Genomic DNA, 18,674 nt, shown 5'->3' with positions numbered 1-18,674 from the left:
TTTTATATTTGTTGTCTTTTCTTCAGTTGAAATAGTTTTTGAGTTTCCTCTTTATAATCAAAATTCAAAATTGGGAATTTTTCAAATTGAAGAAATTTATTGTTGCACAATGCACATGGTACTAAAAACAATTATTTATAGAAACCAAAATGTGATATCAATTTTCGCAACCAAATCAATAAAGGATACCAACATAGAACGAATGTCATAACGTGTCGTCACTACACTATTGAAATTAAATTCCTTAGGATTTTTGGAATCATAGAAAAATGGTACATCAAATTTCTGATATTTTTTCGGTTTTGATCCATCCAATTCATAACGTACACATCGTTTTATTTTTTCTTTATAACTGATATAACCGTTCTTTATAATATAACTATAACCGAACTCTAAGCACCTAACAATAGGATAATCTTCCTTATAACAGCCAAATTCACCATTTCGAATGAAAAATTCGTTAGCACGGTAATTGGGCAATGTTGTATTGATACGACGCAAGCAATTACGAGTCGGTTCGAAACAATCACAACTTACTTGCACATTATCATCATTCAGCTGCACCAATACATTCATTCGTTTCATTATTCATCTGAATGTATTGCTCGAATGTGTTTTCTCGCTTCAATTTTTTTGTATATTTTTCTCTCTCCTCAACGTATTGATAAAACTCACTATAATTTGCACGTAAAGGACGAAAATATTTATTAATTGCTAACTCCTCAATTCCTTTGGAATTTTTAAAATATGGCACATCAAAAAATTGATAGCGTTTCAATTTCGATTCATCAAGTTTATAATGTACGCATCGTTTGTGGTTGTGATTCAAACCAAAATTTACAGAATCTAAGCATCTAACGATTGGATAATCTTCTCGATAACATATATTAATAAAACCAGAAAAATACAATTCAGCCAAATCCTTTGTTGCGGTTTTAAATAATTCAGAAAACTTCATAAACTTTTTTGCTGTCAACTTCTTTTCTATCGCTGATATAGGTGTATTGACAGCAGTGAAACAATCACGAATCGCCTCTATAGAATCGCAACTAGGCACAATGTATGGAAATGAGTTAGTGAAATTAGAATCAAACTCATAATAGATGACAAGGTCACGTTCATATCTTGCTCCCGTACATGGCCACATTCTGCCCACAGCTAAGACTATCTGTTGATACATTCCTAAAATATTGAATAAAATCTATAAAAATTCGGCATTGGATTAAAGCGAAAAGTTTCTATTAATACTCTTTGCTTCTTTCAATTCATTTTTTGTTCCAAACAAAAGTATTCCGTTACGATATTCCGGATGTTCGTCAATATATTCTTCCGGTGGAACAATCCATCCTTTAACTACTAACAGCTGGCTCGTTATGGAAATCAGTAAAACAAGTAGCAACATTCTTTTTTTTCAATAAACAAACTTATATTCACATACACAACAAGCTTGATGATTCTTGATGGATTGGTGTAGATTTTTTTAGAATTCTAATAACTAGAAAATGTTTCTTTACGCTAATTTTTTATTGCTACCGTTTCAAAGAATACTTTGGTCCCTTTCTTTGTTTATTCCCAAACCGACGACCGTGGCACAAAAGCAGTTGATTGAAATCAAATGATGGTGAATTTTCAAAATTCAATTTGTATATTTATTTGATTTTAAATGATTTCAAGAGAAGAAAAAAAACTTATATTTTGAGACATGTATATTTTATTTCAATGAATAAGAGAAATACGTATTGAGTACTCAAAGAAATATGTGTGATTACATGTTGGGAGTTGAATTGGAACTGCACCAAAGTAGGAAACCAAATATAAAAAACTAGACATTCTTATCGATATTCCGGTTTTTCAACAAATATTAGTAGGAATTATCAACGTTATTTGAGATAGGCAAAAAATTCAAGGGAAAACGTTCATGAGTCTAGTCTTGGCCTAAAATGCACATATTATTAATGTATGCACTGATTTGCTGCAAGCATTATATTTGAATGTATGTTGCATCGATAAGAAAACACAATGAAAATACATATAAGATTAAAATATGATTCGATAATATGTTGATATTACTATATGCTATCGTTGATACACAAAAAACATTTCCACTCACATTCATTCATATGACTTTTTCCAATAGATTTTTTTTATTTATACAAAATTACATATTTAATACAAAGAAAGAAACTTTCAAGTCAGTATATGTACTAATAATTTTTAAGAATATCAATGATTGCATCGACAATTGAAATAAGTTACGATTCAGAAAAAAAAATAATTGCCAACAAAAATTAAATAAAAATTTCATCGTAAAACATAATGACCATGTGTTCTGATTGTGTATTATTTTTGTGAGCAATTTAAAAATGAAAAGAGAAAAGAAATGATGTCTGTCAGAATAAACTAAAGATATAGTTTTTGGAACATAATTTAAATTGAAATTTATTTAAAAAAAAAAAACTTATAAATTTCCAACAAAAAAAAACGTATGTTCCAGTGATGGAGATAAAAACCATAAAAAGCGGTATCGAATGGTTGGATTGTTGCCAGAGAAGAAAGAAAAAAAAACAAATCGACCATGGTATGAATGATGTCGTTTAGTTATCTTCCAAGAAGAAATATTGGCCAGCCCGTTTCTGGTCAACGTCTTTCACCGATTCGAGTTTGTTGATACGTGGCCGGAAGTTGTTTGGATCACGACGGAATGTAATGCCAAGTAATTCCAAGAAACGATTCATACCTAAGGGGAGAATCACAAAAGAAAAGAATTAATTTAAAATAATCGACATTAAAATAATTTTCTTTCGGTTTCTTGGAAATAATTTAAAATAATCGATTCATACCGTTCAGCAACGATTGTGGACTATTTGCGGTTGTGTTCATTGATGGTGTACCTTCGAATACAATGACACGATCAGCCAAATATGTGGCCATGATGAAATCGTGCTCTACCACAAAACCAGTTTTCTTGGCATGCAAAATATATCTAGAAGTATCAAAAGAATCGATATTAGGAAAAAGTACGAATGTAAATAAAAAAGAAAAAAAAATCGAATAATTTACCTCTTAATGACTTTAGCAGCGATCAAACGTTGTTCTGAGTCAAGATACGCCGACGGTTCATCGATCAAATAGACATCGGCCGGTTTGCCCAAGCACAATACTAGAGCAACACGTTGCAATTCTCCACCGGATAGATTTTGTACTTCTTGGTCTATGATCTCTTCGATTTTCATTGGTTTCATAACATCGGCTATAAATTGCGGATGCACATATGCATCACGAATTTTGTCATGCAACAATTGTCGAACGGTGCCTTGATGTTTTGGTGAAATTTTCTGTGGTTTATATGAAATATTCAAAACCGGTAAATCACCAGAGCCATCGTCTGGTTTCAAATTTCCAGCAAGCATACGAATAAATGTCGTTTTGCCCGTACCATTTTCACCGAGCAATACCAAAATTTCCGAATCACTGAACTGACCTTCCATAACCGTCAATTCGAATTTACCTAAGCTCTTTTTCATCGTTGGATATACATAGTGATTCATACGTTTGATTTCTTCTTCGGTAGCTGATTCACTCACTTTGAAAAAACACACATGAAAAGTGTTTCAAATTATTAAATGGATTTGTTGATTGCAAAACAGTGGATAATAATATTTACCTTTGAATGTCAACGATTCGGTACGGAAACGCATATTTTCGGTTGGCACAAAACCATCCAAGAAAATGTTAATACCTTCACGCACCGAAAATGGCATAGTCACAACACCATAGCAACCGGGGACACCGTACAAACAACAGATAAAATCGGACAAATAATCCAATACGGATAAATCGTGCTCAACCACAATGATAAATTTCGATGGATGAATCATATGGCGAATGGTTAAGGCAGCATTAAGACGCTGTTTTACATCCAAATATGATGATGGTTCGTCGAACATGAAAATATCACCATTTTGAATGCACACCATTGCAATGGCAAAACGTTGCAATTCACCACCTGACAACGCAGCCACCTCACGATCACGAATATGCGTCAAATCCAACCTGGTGATTGGTGATAAAAAAAAAAACAATTTTATTTTTGTCAAGAAGAGAAACCAAAGAACCAGTCACTTACATCTCACATATTTCAGTTTGATTTTTTCGATCATCCTTTCGATCAAGCATGTCTCCAACCGGACCTTGATTCAGAAAAAAAACAGAAAATTTATGACATTTTCTCGATAGTTTGAAGACGTTTTGGTAAAGAATAATTTTTTGTTGAAATTTATAGTTTTTCTTTCGTTAATGTTACATAGTGATATTCACAATTAATAAAAGAATCGATTTTGATTTCAATACCTTTAACAGCTTTCGGAATTTGGTCGACATACTGTGGCTTAATCAATGCTTTAAGATCGTCTTCAAGAATTTTTGTGAAATAGTTTTGCAATTCAGAGCCACGGAAATAGGTTAAAATTTCGGTCCAATCTGGTGGATCTGAAAAACGTCCTAAATTTGGCTTTTGTTTGCCAGCCAAAATTTTCAATGCCGTCGATTTACCAATTCCATTTTGGCCGACCAATCCAAGAACTTCACCTTTTTTGTTATTAAAAAAACACACATGAAAAGTGTTGCAAAACATTATATTAAATGGATTTTTTGATTGCAAAATAGTGTTGGATAATAATATTTACCTGGCCGTGGTATTGGTAAACGATGTAGCTTGAACGAATTCTTCGAATAACGATGGGTTGTTTGTTTTTCCAAATTGCTTGGAACATTAATGATCATGATAGCATCGAATGGGCATTTCTATAGAAGAATAACACATGTTATTGGTTAACTGTTGTTTTGTATTATTCACAAATGTAACATACCTTCACACAGATACCGCAACCGATACACAGTTCTTCAGATAAGCTGGCAATTTTCGAATTGGGACTGACTTCGATACACAGCTTGCCCATACGGACAACTGGACACGATTTTTTGCATTCCTGACGGCATCGTTTTGGTTTGCACTTATCATCGCTAACGATGGCAATACGAGTTTGCTTATCGGTTTCTTCGGTACCTTTACTTCGTGACATCCTAAAATGAACACACAACGTTTCGATTAAATGTCTGTGTGAAAATTAAATGATTCATGTTGTATTTGTAAATTGCACTAATATCGATAGACAATGTGTGAGGTTGAATTTAAGTGACGACGTGTTTAGTTTTACAAATGACACTCGTATCAATTGTTACGCATTGCCTGAATAACATTCACTTTTTGTTGGTATAACCTCAAAAAAAAAAAACTATCTACATTTAAACACTAATCACATTCATTAAATTCAATCTCAGCACAAAACTTTCACAATTTTCAAATAAAATCGACTTTAACTGATGCAATGACACTGAATTTATTGAGAAAATCCCAATTTACGTACTTGGATTTTGAAAAATTGTGAATGAAAAAAGCGAACGCTCTCTGCGTGTCAGCTCGTTTCTATTCAAAAAGACAATTCAATGTGTCAAATGCATTCGCCCCACTAATGACAGCAGACAAATATGGTGGAAGTGAGGTTAGGAACATGTCAATTTCTGTATTCGCCGTATATACTGAATGGAAATAAATAAATAAACTTTTTTCTCTCATTTTTTTATTCAAAGTTTATTTGAACTGAGTATACAATTTGATATTTATAGATTTTTTTAAGTGAATTAGTATGCCAGCAATTTATGTAAAATCGAAAAAAAGAAAACTTGATTTATTTAAAACTTATTTTAAGACGACTTGTCAAATGTTGATATTTAGTCAACATCTTCGGTTGACACTTTTGGTTTGGCATCGGATGAACTGGAAGCAGCTGCACCATCATCGGCTTCACTTGTTTCGCCGTCTTTTTCAACCTTCGATGCATCCGGTACCCACAAACCAGAGTCAACACAACGCTTCAAGTGAAGTTTGGCCTCATCTTCTGGCATCGTTTTAATTGTCTCTTGCAATAAGGCAATGTCACGACTTTCGAAACATTTTTGAAGCGACTAAAATTAAAGGGGATTTTTTTGAAAATGGTTGTCACATTGGTCTGAAGGACTTGTATATGAATATTACCTCTGGCAATGACTCAAAGACTTCGACTGGATCGAGACCACCTGGACCTAAACGTTGCTTACGCTCTTCTTCCTGAAAACAACAAATATTTAATTTATTTTGAATTAAGCTACTTTTTTTTAAAAACCGCCGAAAAACATTTACTTACTTCTTGTTCGGCGAGTGCATCTTCGATTTTCTCCAGTGCACGTTTCTTGATGCGCTCCTTAAATGATTCTACTTCAAGATCAAAGTGTTTTTTATATTCAATGTCAGCCACTTGGATTCGATCAAAGAACGGACCGATGCATGCACGTGGATCGGCATCAAGTTGTTTGGCCTGAAAATCAAAAGAAATATTTTTTTTTTTTGTTAATTATAAAGAATATCATTTTGAATTCGACTGTAACACACCAATTCCAAAATATATTGCATGCAAATGCATTGATGCGCAACATGTTCCATAAGGCTGGCTGTACGTAAGAAATAATAGTGTATGTGATTAAATGTTCGATTAATCGTAATTAGAAAGGCAAATTGATTCATACTTTTCTCTTCCATTTGCAAATTAATGCACCAAATAACGAGGTAGTTGGCTGTGGATTCGCACGCGAGATGAGGATGGTCCAAGAGGTACTTTTTCGAATCATCATATCTGCGCAGCATACCAAATTGTTCGAGCAATTTTTTATTATCCTTAACAAAATCGCGCATACGAACTTCCTTTTCTTCTTCGGTCAGATCATCGTCTGATCGTTTCGTTGTTTTATTGATAATCGTTTTGGAAAAAGCTGGTTTGGAAATTGTATCGACATTCCATGGTGTTTTCTTTTCTTGTAAGCGTAACTCATCAAATTTGGAATTCAATTCGCTCTTTTTTGATTCAACCTCCTTCAATTTTGCCTGAAGTTGTGACAATTTCTCTTCATTTCCGCTACAGTTTTTCAACTCCTGTTGAATTGTTTCCAATTGCTTTTGATTATTTTTACGCTCATTTTCGATTGCTTGCTTCTTTTTCTCTTGCTCATTCATGCGTTCAACTCGAGCCTGATGTCTCCATCTGAAAATGTTTGAAGAACAATTTTTTTTAATTCGGGGAATTATTTCAATTGATATCGAACATTGTTGGAGACATTCAACTAAAGAGGAATCAAGCTCGGAATTGCAGTTACCTGAATAAACTTGGTGTGTCAATGTTTGGATGGGTCTGAAATGACAAATTATTTATGTAATCAATAATAACGTCATACAAAAATGAAAAAAAGCGTAAAAATTCCCAATGGAAAGGGAAAATGGCTTATTTCACTTTAAAAAAAACTCTCTCTACATTATTAACATTAAAAATTAATGGATTCTATCTCGCGGTCTCCCAATATTGCTGCCTGTATTCTTTCCATTTGTATCATCATTAGTAAACCACAATCATAACAATTGTTGCCATAGTTTTTGAGGTTGATTAAAATTTACTACTTACGTCATCTTCATCATCCGAAATCTGTAAATTGATATTAAAACAATGAAAAATACATAAATATTGTTGGAAATATGAATTTAAAAATTATATTAGGTTGTAATGAATGTGATATGGGATTAGTGTAAACAAAAAATTTGCTTGAATTTTTACCTCAATATCTTTCCATTTGCTGTAATCGACCATTTTGCGACCGGTTTTTCTCTTCAAATCTACAAAATATATAGTTTTTTTACGTAAACAGATAATTTTTTCTTTCTTTATTTGGGGAATTTCTCACGTTTTGACTAAGGTGCACGACAAACAACTTATTCTAGAAAAGTCATTCCCAGAATAATAGAGTGAGTGTTGTCGCAATGCAGGCTGCGTTCTTTATTTGACACTTTGCCGGTGTAACAGTGCGTTTGTACCAACGCTCAGTCATGCATTGGTTTCGGTGCGTTAGTCGATCGCTGCGTTTTATGGCTACTTCTCTGTATTTGAATTTATTTTTGGGACTTTGGAAATTTAACGAAACTTTTGGTGCAAAAAGTCTCTCACATTAAACACAGCGAATAGCAAAAACGATCATTTTATTTGAATGTTTTGTCATTATCATTTGAATCACATATTTGAAAAACATATTTTCTAGAAATATAAAATTAACATAAAGTTCAATTTTCCTGATACGTAATATATTTTATTTTAACTGGGTCATAAAAAGGTACAAACTGAGTGATAACTCTGCAATTAATGTGAGATTGTTTTGACTACTTCGATCCTTCTTTAGACAAAATACTTCACTAACACACAGTGGGTGTGCGGAAAAGTAAAAGTTTCATCATACACTCTTTCTACTAAATATTTATATATCGATACCAAAATGTCATTTTGTTTACTCATGAGCTCTTGTTAAAAATCCCCAAAATGTATCAAACCATCCGCAAAATAGCTCCAAAAATTTGGTCATCAGCGATATTATAATCGATCGCTTTTCTACTTTGGATGCGTCCGGAACCCATAGACCAGAAGCTACACAGCGACCCAAATGATATCGGGCCTCATAAACAGGCATTTTATCAAAGGTACTTCGCAGCAGTTCAATGTCACGAATTTCAAAACAGTCTTGAAGACACTGAAAATAACAAGAATAATTCAAATACATAAAATCAATAATTTTTTTAATGATTATGAATACCTTTGGCAATGATTCAAAGACTTCTTTTGGATCGAGACCACCTGGACCCAAACGTGCCTTGCGTTCTTCTTCCTGAAAAGTAGACAAATTTCATTTATGATAAAAAAAAGTATGTACTCATTGTCTTACTTCTTGTTCAGCGAGATCGTCTTTGATTTTTTCAAAAACATGTTTCTCAATATGATCTCTGAATGATTCTACTTCAAGATCAAAATCTTTCTTATACTCAAAACCGGCTTCTTGGATTCGATCAAAGAATAAACCGACGCATGCACGTGGATCCTTTTTAAGTTCTTTCGCCTGATAGAAACAATATTCGTCAAAAACAAAGAATACCAATATTAATCGCATGAAACTCACCAATTCCAAGATGTATTGCATACAAATACAACGTGTTCCATGAGACTAGCTGTATTTGTGAACAAATATAAATCCAATTTAAACGATCTGTTAATTAACAAAATATTTGAATTGATTCATTCTTTTTGCTTCCATTTGCAAGCTGATTGCCCGAGAGACGAGGTAGTTAGCCGACGCTTTACACACAAGTTGACTATGGTCCAAAAGAAATTTTTTCGAATCATCGTATTTGCGCATCATTCCGAATAGTTTCAGCAGTTTTTTATTGTCTTTAACAAAATCGCGCCTACGAGATTCTTTTTCTTCTTCGTTCAAATCATCATACGTTGATTTCGGTGATGTATTGATGATCGTTTTCGAGAAGCCTGGTTTGGAAATTGTATAGAAATTCCAAGGTGTTTTCTTTTCTTTTAACCGTAACTCATCACATTTGGCATTCAATTCGCTCTTTTTCGATTCAATCTCTTTCAATTTTGTCTGAAGTTGTGCCCATTTCTTTTCGTCGCCGTTACAGTTCCTTATCTCCTGTTGAATGTTATACATTTGCTTTTGATTATTTGTTCCTTTCTTCTCCTCATACTCATCTACACGATCCACTAGATTCTGATGCCTCAATCTGAAAACGTTTGGGGACAACACATCGTGGTAAATGATGCAATAAAATTCAAGGTTGAATTCAAAAGAGGGACGGAATTTTAAAATTTACCACGTTCAATGGATTCTCGGTTTTGGATTTTAAATCACAGATTAAATAGGTTGATTTTTGAAATTGCCCAAATAATTTTGGTCATGCGATTCAAATCAGGTTTTTGCCACAAAATCGAAACATTTGTTGAAATACAATATATTCATTTTTATCCAAAATATTAAAAAGTATTTTCAAATCAAATGGAAAGGTTCTCATTCTCTCACCTGAACAAATACGGAGTGTCTATATTTGGATGAGTCTGAAATTAAAAAATTAATTAATTGAATTAAAACGAATTCAATAGGAAAAACACGTAGATTCAATTCCTTATTAATTGAATTATAAAGACGTTAAATAAAAATATTAGACAAAAGTGTCAGAAATGAAACATCCATGTAAAATTCTATTTTCGATAAGAGACCTCTCCAGTCTCCAAATAATAAAAAACAAACTGAATTTCTCTTGATCGCGTGATATTTAATCTGCGTTTATATTTCCAGCGGTTGCACATGAATCATTGTATCCAATGCTTAATGCCAAATGTCATATGCGAATGATAAGAATTGTTTTCATTCAAAATAAATTACTTACGTCATCTTCATCATCCGAAACCTGCTAATTGACAGCATCAATATACCAAAAAAAAAAAAACTTTTTAAAAATAATTTAAAAGAAATCGATTTTGGATTTTATAATGAAATATTGTAACGTGAACAGTTATCAAAACTTTTTACCTCAATTGTTTTCCAATCGCTATAATTGACCATTTTAAAGCTTTGCCGTCAGCGACAGATTTCGACTTGAAACTAACAAAATATTCTGTCGCTCAAAGCAGATAAAGTTTTTGATTCCGGGAATTTTGCTAGTATACAGTGTACAAAAAAAAAACTCGTTTAAAAAAAGTTTGTATTTGATTATTTGGCAATGTGTTTGTGTCAACGCACAGTAATGCTTTAGCATATTAGCGTTAGCAGATAGCTGTGTTTTATAACTATTTCTGCTTTTTTATACACTTTTAAATCTGATTTAAAAAAAAAACTTAACGAAATATTCCAAGTCTCAGTTTATACATAAACCAAAGCTATTTTCGAGAGCTTATCCGTACACATTTCAAAGTTTGGACAAATGCTTAAAACACGTAACAGTTTTACTTCTTTTTACATTATTTTTTTATTTAGAATAAAATCGAATCAATTTATCGGTGCAGAATTCGTTTTGTTCACTCATCTCTCAATCTCTGGTTATAAATCTCCAAAACTTATCAAACCATTTGTAAAATACTTCAAAACATTTGGTTAATAGCGATGTACTTGATGGTTTCTTCGATGCATCTGGTACCCAAAGACCAGAGGCAATACAACGATCTAAATGGTAACGGGCCTCGTATTCAGGCATTTCATTGAGGGTGTCTCGCAATAGTTCTAGGTCACGAACTAAGAAACATTTCTGCAGCGGCTAAAAAAATACAAAAAAATACCCCGTCGCATTCAAATACATGGATTCTATTCATGTTTCACACGATTACCTCTGTTAATGTTTCAAATACTTCATTCGGATCGAGTCCACCTGGTCCTTTTCGATACTTTCGCCCTGTTTTCTGGAAGAAAAAGACGTTTAAATGACTAAATGTAAATTGTTTTAGTTTTTCGTGTATTCCTTACTTCCAATACATCTTCTATTTTCACCGTGACACGTTTCTTAAGAAGTTCTTTAAAAGATTCCACTTCAATGTCAAATTGTCTTTTATATTTCCCATCGACCAATTGAATTCGTTCAAAGAACGGACTGATACAAGCACGTGGCTTGGTGTCAAGATGCTTGGCCTGAAAAGAACGAAACAAAAGTGATTAAGCTATTTCTTTCAAGTTAATAACTCACCATATCCAAAATGAATTGCATGCAGATACTTTGCTGTGCAACATGTTTTATAAGTCTGGCTGTAAATAAACAAATGTAAAATGAAAGTGAATCGTCTAAAGATGTGCAACTTTCAAAATATACATTTCTTTTTCAATTCCAAATCAAGGCACCAAACGATTAGGTAATTTGCTGTTGCTTCGCGTACAAGTTGATCGTTTTCCAATAGAAATTTTTTCGAATCTTCAAATTTGCGTAGCATACCAAACTGTATAATCAACTTTTTATTATCTTTGAGAAAATCGCGCATTCGATTTTCCTTTTCTTCTACCGGCAAACCATCGTACATTGTATTCAATGGTTCATTGATTTTATTTTTTTCCGATCCTGGCTTTGACATCACGTCTTCATTCCATGGTGCTTCTTTCTCTTCCAAAAGCAGCTTCTCGTATTTGGCATCCAATTCACCTTTTTTCATTTGGATTTCTCTCAAATCTGCATACAGTCGTCTCTGTTTCATTTCATTGTTGCCACATTTTTTGAACGCCTTTTGAACATATTCAAATTGATTTTTGTTATTTGTGCGCTCGATTTCGAGTTTTTTCTTCTTTTTCTCATGCTCTTGCATACGCTCCAATCGAAGTTGACGTCGCCAACTGAATGAAGAGACAATATACCGAATTAAAATCAACGAAAATTGTTCGAGCTTGCATTTAAAAAAAGATGTATTCTGACCTAAACAAACTTGGCATATCAATGTTTGGATGTGTCTAAAAAGAGATAGAATTGAATGTCCGAGAATGAAAGCGAGACTTCTATTCACAACTTATCGAAATGTAACACCGCCATAAAAAAAGTGCTGACTCTCAGCATATTTTGTATGGTGGTGTTACATTTCAATAAATTGTGAATAGAAGTCTCGCTTTCATTCTCGGACAATCAATTGTGACTAAGTTTTGGTTTTCTAAAACAGTTCAGCGGTTGTAAATCAATTAAAAGAGACAAGTAAATCTTTGAATGCGTCGATGAAAATTAGTTCAAATTGAACAAATTACAACTCAATTGTTGCAGTCTTGCAATCATTCTGTTCCTGCTTTGGGATAAACATTTTCTGATAAAAAATATCATACAATGTTAATCAAAAATTGTCAATGTCAAACTGCATGCGGGCAAATTCTAGCCATAATATTTCTTGCAGTATTTTACTACTTATGAATCATGAAGCAACGATAGCCTCTGACCTTCGTCGATAAGAATTGTCAAAAAGTCGACTCCGATTTAATTTTGTTTATTTCACTACTCACATCGTCTTCGTCATCAGAATTCTTAAAAAGAAAGTAAAAATTATGAATATTTCCTTCTAAATCGTTTAATTTGAAAGAGAAAAAAATTTGTGGAGGATAAAAAAAATACCTCATTTGTTTTCCATGTGTTATACTTATCCATTTTAGAATTTAGGAATTTACTTTTCTACTCGCAACGCGTTCAAACACACACTTTTGTCTGCCCAAAAGTCAGAAATGACACTGATTTTACTTGTACATTTGACTGAGATTACGGTTCCGTTAACTATCTCAATTGGTGATAATAAATTAATCGGTCGCAGTACGTATTTTGTATCAATGAACAGAAATCATATTAGGAGATCGCAGCGTTTTATGCCGTTTGTTTTGTATTCAAAATTATATTATCGGATGGAAATTTTTACGAGTTAAATTCTTTCAATTTTGTAGTTTCAATGAATATATTTGAAAAAATATATCGATAATTCAGGGACCGAATCCGGCGAAATTTTGTACCACACCCAAAGAGTTAGCAAGCGGAAAAATGAGATTGGACCTTAATTCACCGAATTCAGCCATAATGCAGACCATTTTCACGCTCCATCATAAATCTGTGGAGGCAAACTTCATTTTTGAGCCGATTTATATGGGAAATCAGCCATTTTTCATGTAGAACACAATTTGTGTTACACAAAACAGATTGTATCGTTAACGATCTAGTAAGAGATTCCAATAGGACAATGCACCTTATTGGTGACTATTTTTGGCTTGGAAATTGTATCGACATTCCTCTGTATTTTCTTGTAAGCGTAACTAATCAAATTTGGCATTCGATTCATCCTTTTTCAATTTCGAAATTGCACCAGCAATTTTTGATCTGCTTTTCTCTGTTACAATTTTTGATCTGCTGTTTTAGGACAAACGGTATTTTTATCGAGACTAACCAAGTGTATCATTCTGAAAATAGCTCAATAAGCCGCCTTTTCTCATAAATTTCCGAAAAAAAGTTCCTTTTAGACGGTTTATCTGTTGGTTCTCAAAAGCCAAACTGGGTCTACAAGAGGACGTGGAACGAATTTGAAGGTGCTATGGTCAATGTGTCATAAAATATGAATTGAATTGTTTATTTCCAAATCAAGTGCACTAGGTCATTGTGTTTCATTTACTATCATCGCGAGAATTCGACAGTAACTATCCTTCATATAAAGTCGACCAGTGGACGATGTTCTGAATTGAGTGCGACTCGAAATCGACTACTGAAAAATTCACAAAACAAACAAAAAGTAAAATGGAATGTTAAAAAATGCACAACAAATTCATCGATTTCTAATTAGGATGTCGAAACTCATGTTGACTACGACAGTCTATATTTTCTGTTGTCTCTTTCAGTTTGTGTCGCACTGTGCTGGGGAACAGATTAATTTTCCGGAGACTGGAAAAATAAAATTTTGTTATACAAAATGATGAGTTTACAGCCACCGGAAGAAGGAGCGTCAGTTAGGCGCTACAGTATAGATACGGATGAATTGGTCAAACGAATTCATGCATCAAAACCGAAATCAGTATTTTTGGATGCAAAACCGAAAGTGACCAATCAACGTGCGACTTTTGGGAAGAAATCAAAAATCGACGTAACCGAACAAGGACTACAATCGATTAAGCGAGCTGCTTTCGCATCAGAGACTAGCGATGAGGTGAAGTGATTTTTTTCTTACCACTTTCTACGAGAAAATAATAATAATCATATATTTTTTGCTTTTCGAAATTGTGTTATTAAAAAAAAAAATGTCGATCTTCACAGGATATTGTTTACAAGAGCTCATTGCCCGTTTATCGATTTCTTCGGGTTCTTGGCATTTTTCCCTATAGCCGAAATGAACCGGGCCAAGCTGAATTTGTGTTAATGTCAAAAATTGTCGCGTATGCTGTCTTTATCTACATTTTACTCGCGGTATTTAACCAATTTGGCTTCGAAAAATCAAATACAAACAGTTTTGAAAATTTAATAAGGACGTTTTATTTCAGACATACGTTTTTTTCATCGCTCAGGATCGAATCGAAATTATTTCATCGCTTGAAGGACGTTTTGAGGAATCGGTTATCGCCTACCTGTTCCTTTTAAATATTTTACCCATCGTAATTATCCCAATGACATGGATCGAAACACGAAAATTTACCGACGTATTGAACAATTGGACAGAATTTGAGGTAAATTTTTTTCTGGTATTTATTCCCATTAAATTGCCTTATATAATGACATTTTTGTCACCATAATTTTATTTGTGCTTTTAAACAATAATTTGGTAAATTAAATCATTTCCCAATAATTCGATAAAAAAAACGTTGTTTTTTTGTTATTTTTCTACAGATTCTGTATTACAAAGTATCCGGCCGTGTTTTGCCATTGAACACCCAAACGAAAGCGTTGTTAATCGCAATTCTGCTTCCGGCACTATCGAGTTTGTCTGTGATTATAACTCATTTAACAATGGTGGAATTCAAACTATTCCAGGTTTTTTTTATTTGAATGTTCTACACCACTTTCGGTATGTTCTGAACACTTTTTTCATATTAGATAGTTCCATACTGTATTTTGGATAATGTGACCTATATGATGGGCGCCTATTGGTATTTGGCTTGTGATTCTTTGAGTCGGTCGGCGACTATCTTGGCAGAAGATTTTCAGCAGGTACACAATAACCTCTTCATACTTAACACACTATGTTCTTTAAAACTAATAAAACCCCTTTAGGCTTTACGTCACATTGGTCCAGCAGCCATGGTTGCCGATTATCGCGCATTATGGCTTCGATTATCGAAATTATGTCGTGATACCGGAACAGCGACGTTCATCACCTTTACATTTCTCAATTTGTATCTCTTCTTTACGATTACAATTTCGATTTATGGTTTGATGTCACAAATTTCGGAAGGATTTGGTCTAAAGGATATTGGTTAGTTGGATTTATTCACTAGTTGATTGCCCTATTTATTGACTACTTTATTTATCCTAGGTTTAATGCTGAATGCGTTCTGCAATATTTCTCTATTGTTCTTTATTTGCGATGAAGCGCATTATGCGAGCCAACACGTGCGAACAAATTTCCAAAAGAAACTGCTTATGGTTGAGCTTAGTTGGATGAATTCCGACGCGGTAACTATTTCATTCCCTTTGAAAAGTAATATTTTCCAAATGGCTTTTATTTGTTTGTTTCAGCAAACGGAAATCAACATGTTTTTGCGTGCTACCGAAATGAATCCCTCAAATATTAACTGTGGTGGCTTTTTCGATGTGAATCGAAACTTGTTTAAATCGGTGAGAATGCAAAAATTCGTGCTTATTGCAGGGAATGATTAACGAATTTTTGAAATTATTCAATTTGCAGCTTCTAACAACGATGGTTACTTACTTGGTGGTTTTGTTGCAATTCCAAATTTCTATCCCGGATGATGCTTCAAATTTTGTAAATGGAACAATGGTTATGAATATTACACGGCCGGTCACTTAAATTGGTCGCCGAGCTACGTATCAGACGATAAATATATTCGCATTAGTCATCGAAAAATATTGCCTGCCTAATTTGTGTACACCAAAAATGATATTGAAACAAACCGTAAAGAGCAAAAAAGCTCAAACGACGATGCAAAACTCGTGCAATATACGTATAGAGAAGCATATACATTTCACAATATTTTTTGTTTGATCAAAATTTATTGTTGATGCCATTTACGGTATAAGAGCGCGACTAAGAAGAAACAAACAAAAAAAGAAACACACATAGAGAGTCTTGAAATCCGACATAAAAAGCCATAAAGCGCCGAAATACACACCGCTAAACTCTATCGCTTTTGCATAGCACATTCGAATCTTGCACACACACAATATAAGACACCGAAGAGCGCGCGCGTTCACATACACAGTGTCAACCCTCCATATTAAGAGATATGCGATGATCTTGAACTAAACATTATGCTCCGTTCACGGTGCCCCCGACTCTATGTGCGCGTTAAAACATTGTGTAATTTAGTTATTAATTTTCTTGAGATTTCGCTGTTGAATTGTTGTTTCTATCTCATTTTGTTTGCGAATTGTGATTTATTTATAGATTTGTTATGGTTTTCATGTTTTTCCTTTATGGACATTTCAAATAAACAAAGTATGCGTGCTAAACAGAACAAAATTATTTTGATTGTTTCGACTCGGCTGTATTTTTTATTCGCCTCTTCTGCCTTAGAACAGAACAAGTTATGACCTAGTTTTTTTTCTCTTACAACATGTAATTCTTTTTTGTCACCATGAGTGCTATAATTGACGTCTATGTGTCTTTCACCAGCACCTTCTTTTTGATGAGAACATTCTGTTTGTCATTTGATTTCGCATGTTTTTACCCGCAACACCATTCACACATATATAGACATATGTGTTTGGAACGAGTTAAAAAAAATAGCATATACATCAAAATTAATTGATTTGTTTCATGCAGGAAATTTGATGTGACTAAAACTCATCAATAACGACATTTGCAATGTAGCTAAACACTAAAATTTCCTCGAATTCGCTCGTTTTAGTGAAATAAAGAAATTCCACAAAAGATTCAAATGATCAACAAAATAGACTATGTTTGATTCAATCCACAGAAAATATGTTGCGTGCTCGTAATTCACAGTTGAAAAGGTGTCAGGAACAATGCTACAGTTAATGTGAAGAGAAAAAAAACATTTTTCGTTAGAACTCCATCGGTCGAGGTCAGCATATATATAAATATGTGTGTATGACTGTGCATGTAAGTACAATGTACCGTTAACGTATTAACTCGAATATGATTAGTACAAATTTATGTTTGTCAAAACATACAACGTCGATTTTAGTTCGACTCACTCAATAACATGATTCCTTTTGAGCATTCCGCATTCGAGCTCGTACACAGAGAGCTCATACCACCAATTTCCCATTGTGCTTTATTTCACGACGAAAATGACTCATTGTATGCTGTTTTATTTAGCATGCAAATGTTTTATTATCTATGCACAGAACCAAACACACGAGAGAGAATGAAGGGGACGAATGGAACACTCGGAGCGAGAAAAAGAAGGAGACACACACACAGAGAGAGAGAGAGAGAGAGAGAGAGAGAGAGAGAGAGAAATAGAAAGAAATAGAAAAAATTGAGCAAGAACATGAGTGAGCAAACGAATGAGCATATTATATGTTTGGTCGGTTTGGTGATTTATGCATTTGACAAGCGTGTCTATGATTTTCAATTGACGAGAATAATGCGAAGTGAAAAATCGAACATAAAAAAATCACCATAATTTATTTGTTGGTTGGTTCCATGACCGAAACAAATACTCAACAAAAGAATTATGTTTCACCTTTTCCAATTGAACCATTTCACAGTTTCAATATATATATCGGCATCGGCATCGGCATCGATGCAAACAAATAGCTAATCAATTTTCATTTGGTCGCATATTGTTCCCAACGCCACATACCATTTGTACGAAATTATTCAGCACACACGTGCTAATACAAACGAAAAATAAACAATTTCAATTCTTATTTATGCAATGGATAAAATGCGCAACAAGCGATGTACATTCCAGCGAGACGCGTCTGGGCAGATGTGGAATTCACGTTCACTTGAGTTGCATTTTATTCGGATTGAATTTTTTGTTCAAGAAAACTTCACAACAACCGTTGAAGCAGTTCTAAAAGTGTATTTTTTCGAGTTAAACATTAATAACTGTACAAAAATATTTGAAAA

At 33.6% G+C, this 18,674-nt stretch overlaps 7 protein-coding genes across 9 annotated transcripts; 1 reads left to right on the top strand and 6 right to left on the bottom strand.

Annotated features, from left to right (window-relative positions):
* Positions 1-189: 189 nt before the first annotated feature.
* LOC116348271 lies at positions 190-1,966 on the bottom strand. Its single transcript, XM_031779194.1, has 2 exons — positions 1,249-1,966; positions 190-1,182 (listed from the first exon to the last, which is right to left on the bottom strand). Exons 1-2 carry the CDS (start codon positions 1,400-1,402, stop codon positions 551-553), a joined length of 786 nt encoding a protein of 261 aa, XP_031635054.1. The 5' UTR covers positions 1,403-1,966; the 3' UTR covers positions 190-550.
* Positions 1,967-2,121: 155 nt separating this feature from the next.
* On the bottom strand, positions 2,122-5,507 carry LOC116348255 (ATP-binding cassette sub-family E member 1). The gene is made up of 9 exons (XM_031779170.1): positions 5,427-5,507; positions 4,869-5,082; positions 4,686-4,803; positions 4,351-4,587; positions 4,127-4,190; positions 3,665-4,053; positions 3,061-3,583; positions 2,841-2,983; positions 2,122-2,737 (listed from the first exon to the last, which is right to left on the bottom strand). Exons 2-9 carry the CDS (start codon positions 5,079-5,081, stop codon positions 2,595-2,597), a joined length of 1,830 nt encoding a protein of 609 aa, XP_031635030.1. The 5' UTR covers position 5,082; positions 5,427-5,507; the 3' UTR covers positions 2,122-2,594.
* Positions 5,508-5,715: 208 nt separating this feature from the next.
* On the bottom strand, positions 5,716-7,894 carry LOC116348231 (hsp90 co-chaperone Cdc37-like). Its single transcript, XM_031779142.1, has 9 exons — positions 7,825-7,894; positions 7,698-7,756; positions 7,548-7,568; positions 7,246-7,280; positions 6,622-7,133; positions 6,488-6,546; positions 6,243-6,413; positions 6,095-6,166; positions 5,716-6,024 (listed from the first exon to the last, which is right to left on the bottom strand). The coding sequence occupies exons 2-9, from the start codon at positions 7,728-7,730 to the stop codon at positions 5,791-5,793; spliced, it is 1,137 nt and encodes a 378-aa protein (XP_031635002.1). The 5' UTR covers positions 7,731-7,756; positions 7,825-7,894; the 3' UTR covers positions 5,716-5,790.
* Positions 7,895-8,238: 344 nt separating this feature from the next.
* LOC116348342 (hsp90 co-chaperone Cdc37-like) lies at positions 8,239-10,086 on the bottom strand. 3 transcript variants are annotated; one of them, XM_031779318.1, is made up of 6 exons: positions 9,994-10,086; positions 9,788-9,802; positions 9,082-9,697; positions 8,851-9,021; positions 8,722-8,793; positions 8,239-8,658 (listed from the first exon to the last, which is right to left on the bottom strand). In XM_031779318.1, the coding sequence occupies exons 3-6, from the start codon at positions 9,100-9,102 to the stop codon at positions 8,419-8,421; spliced, it is 504 nt and encodes a 167-aa protein (XP_031635178.1). In that variant the 5' UTR covers positions 9,103-9,697; positions 9,788-9,802; positions 9,994-10,086; the 3' UTR covers positions 8,239-8,418. The 3 variants fall into 3 exon arrangements, with proteins under 3 accessions (XP_031635178.1, XP_031635179.1, XP_031635177.1); XM_031779319.1 differs by lacking the exon at positions 9,788-9,802 and having other exon boundaries at positions 9,994-10,006; XM_031779317.1 differs by lacking the exon at positions 9,994-10,086 and having other exon boundaries at positions 9,788-9,922.
* Positions 9,160-10,536, bottom strand: LOC116348218 (hsp90 co-chaperone Cdc37-like). The gene is made up of 5 exons (XM_031779128.1): positions 10,504-10,536; positions 10,361-10,381; positions 9,994-10,028; positions 9,268-9,697; positions 9,160-9,168 (listed from the first exon to the last, which is right to left on the bottom strand). The coding sequence occupies exons 1-5, from the start codon at positions 10,534-10,536 to the stop codon at positions 9,160-9,162; spliced, it is 528 nt and encodes a 175-aa protein (XP_031634988.1).
* Positions 10,537-10,914: 378 nt separating this feature from the next.
* LOC116348233 (hsp90 co-chaperone Cdc37-like) lies at positions 10,915-13,142 on the bottom strand. The gene is made up of 8 exons (XM_031779144.1): positions 13,040-13,142; positions 12,931-12,951; positions 12,362-12,396; positions 11,771-12,282; positions 11,648-11,706; positions 11,431-11,592; positions 11,295-11,366; positions 10,915-11,224 (listed from the first exon to the last, which is right to left on the bottom strand). Exons 1-8 carry the CDS (start codon positions 13,070-13,072, stop codon positions 11,000-11,002), a joined length of 1,119 nt encoding a protein of 372 aa, XP_031635004.1. The 5' UTR covers positions 13,073-13,142; the 3' UTR covers positions 10,915-10,999.
* A 1,186-nt stretch (positions 13,143-14,328) lies between these two features.
* LOC116348232 (gustatory and odorant receptor 24) lies at positions 14,329-16,836 on the top strand. Its single transcript, XM_031779143.1, has 9 exons — positions 14,329-14,603; positions 14,711-14,860; positions 14,935-15,117; positions 15,278-15,421; positions 15,485-15,598; positions 15,662-15,863; positions 15,924-16,063; positions 16,127-16,225; positions 16,296-16,836. The coding sequence occupies exons 1-9, from the start codon at positions 14,370-14,372 to the stop codon at positions 16,416-16,418; spliced, it is 1,389 nt and encodes a 462-aa protein (XP_031635003.1). The 5' UTR covers positions 14,329-14,369; the 3' UTR covers positions 16,419-16,836.
* Positions 16,837-18,674: the final 1,838 nt, after the last annotated feature.

Source organism: Contarinia nasturtii, unplaced genomic scaffold (genome assembly GCF_009176525.2).
Source record: "Contarinia nasturtii isolate CC-2019 unplaced genomic scaffold, AAFC_CNas_1.1 Cnas_scaffold_2367, whole genome shotgun sequence".
NCBI lineage: Eukaryota > Metazoa > Arthropoda > Insecta > Diptera > Cecidomyiidae > Contarinia > Contarinia nasturtii.
The sequence above is the reverse complement of the archived record's forward strand: the minus strand, read 5'-3'. Positions and strand labels throughout refer to the sequence as shown.

Coding starts and splice junctions, on each gene's coding strand:
- LOC116348342 (XM_031779318.1), bottom strand. CDS start 9,102: ATGCAATACATCTTGGAATTG. Junction 9,022..9,081: donor TGCAATACATCTTGGAATTG/GTGAGTTTCATG, acceptor TGTTTCTATCAG/GCGAAAGAACTTAAAAAGGA. Junction 8,659..8,721: donor TCTTTGAATCATTGCCAAAG/GTATTCATAATC, acceptor TGTTATTTTCAG/TGTCTTCAAGACTGTTTTGA.
- LOC116348271 (XM_031779194.1), bottom strand. CDS start 1,402: ATGTTGCTACTTGTTTTACTGATTTCCATAACGAGCCAGCTGTTAGTA. Junction 1,183..1,248: donor TGAATTGAAAGAAGCAAAGA/GTATTAATAGAA, acceptor TCAATATTTTAG/GAATGTATCAACAGATAGTC.
- LOC116348255 (XM_031779170.1), bottom strand. CDS start 5,081: ATGTCACGAAGTAAAGGTACCGAAGAAACCGATAAGCAAACTCGTATT. Junction 4,804..4,868: donor GTTGCGGTATCTGTGTGAAG/GTATGTTACATT, acceptor ATTCTTCTATAG/AAATGCCCATTCGATGCTAT. Junction 2,984..3,060: donor GCTGCTAAAGTCATTAAGAG/GTAAATTATTCG, acceptor TGATACTTCTAG/ATATATTTTGCATGCCAAGA.
- LOC116348232 (XM_031779143.1), top strand. CDS start 14,370: ATGATGAGTTTACAGCCACCGGAAGAAGGAGCGTCAGTTAGGCGCTAC. Junction 14,604..14,710: donor CATCAGAGACTAGCGATGAG/GTGAAGTGATTT, acceptor CGATCTTCACAG/GATATTGTTTACAAGAGCTC. Junction 15,422..15,484: donor TGGAATTCAAACTATTCCAG/GTTTTTTTTATT, acceptor TTTTCATATTAG/ATAGTTCCATACTGTATTTT.
- LOC116348218 (XM_031779128.1), bottom strand. CDS start 10,536: ATGGTCAATTATAGCGATTGGAAAACAATTGAG. Junction 10,382..10,503: donor GCGATTGGAAAACAATTGAG/GTAAAAAGTTTT, acceptor GTCAATTAGCAG/GTTTCGGATGATGAAGATGA. Junction 9,698..9,993: donor GACACTCCGTATTTGTTCAG/GTGAGAGAATGA, acceptor AAACGTTTTCAG/ATTGAGGCATCAGAATCTAG.
- LOC116348233 (XM_031779144.1), bottom strand. CDS start 13,072: ATGGATAAGTATAACACATGGAAAACAAATGAG. Junction 11,707..11,770: donor TTTGGAATTGAAAAAGAAAT/GTATATTTTGAA, acceptor GTTTATTTACAG/CCAGACTTATAAAACATGTT. Junction 11,593..11,647: donor TGCAATTCATTTTGGATATG/GTGAGTTATTAA, acceptor CGTTCTTTTCAG/GCCAAGCATCTTGACACCAA.
- LOC116348231 (XM_031779142.1), bottom strand. CDS start 7,730: ATGGTCGATTACAGCAAATGGAAAGATATTGAG. Junction 7,569..7,697: donor GCAAATGGAAAGATATTGAG/GTAAAAATTCAA, acceptor ATCAATTTACAG/ATTTCGGATGATGAAGATGA. Junction 7,134..7,245: donor GACACACCAAGTTTATTCAG/GTAACTGCAATT, acceptor AAACATTTTCAG/ATGGAGACATCAGGCTCGAG.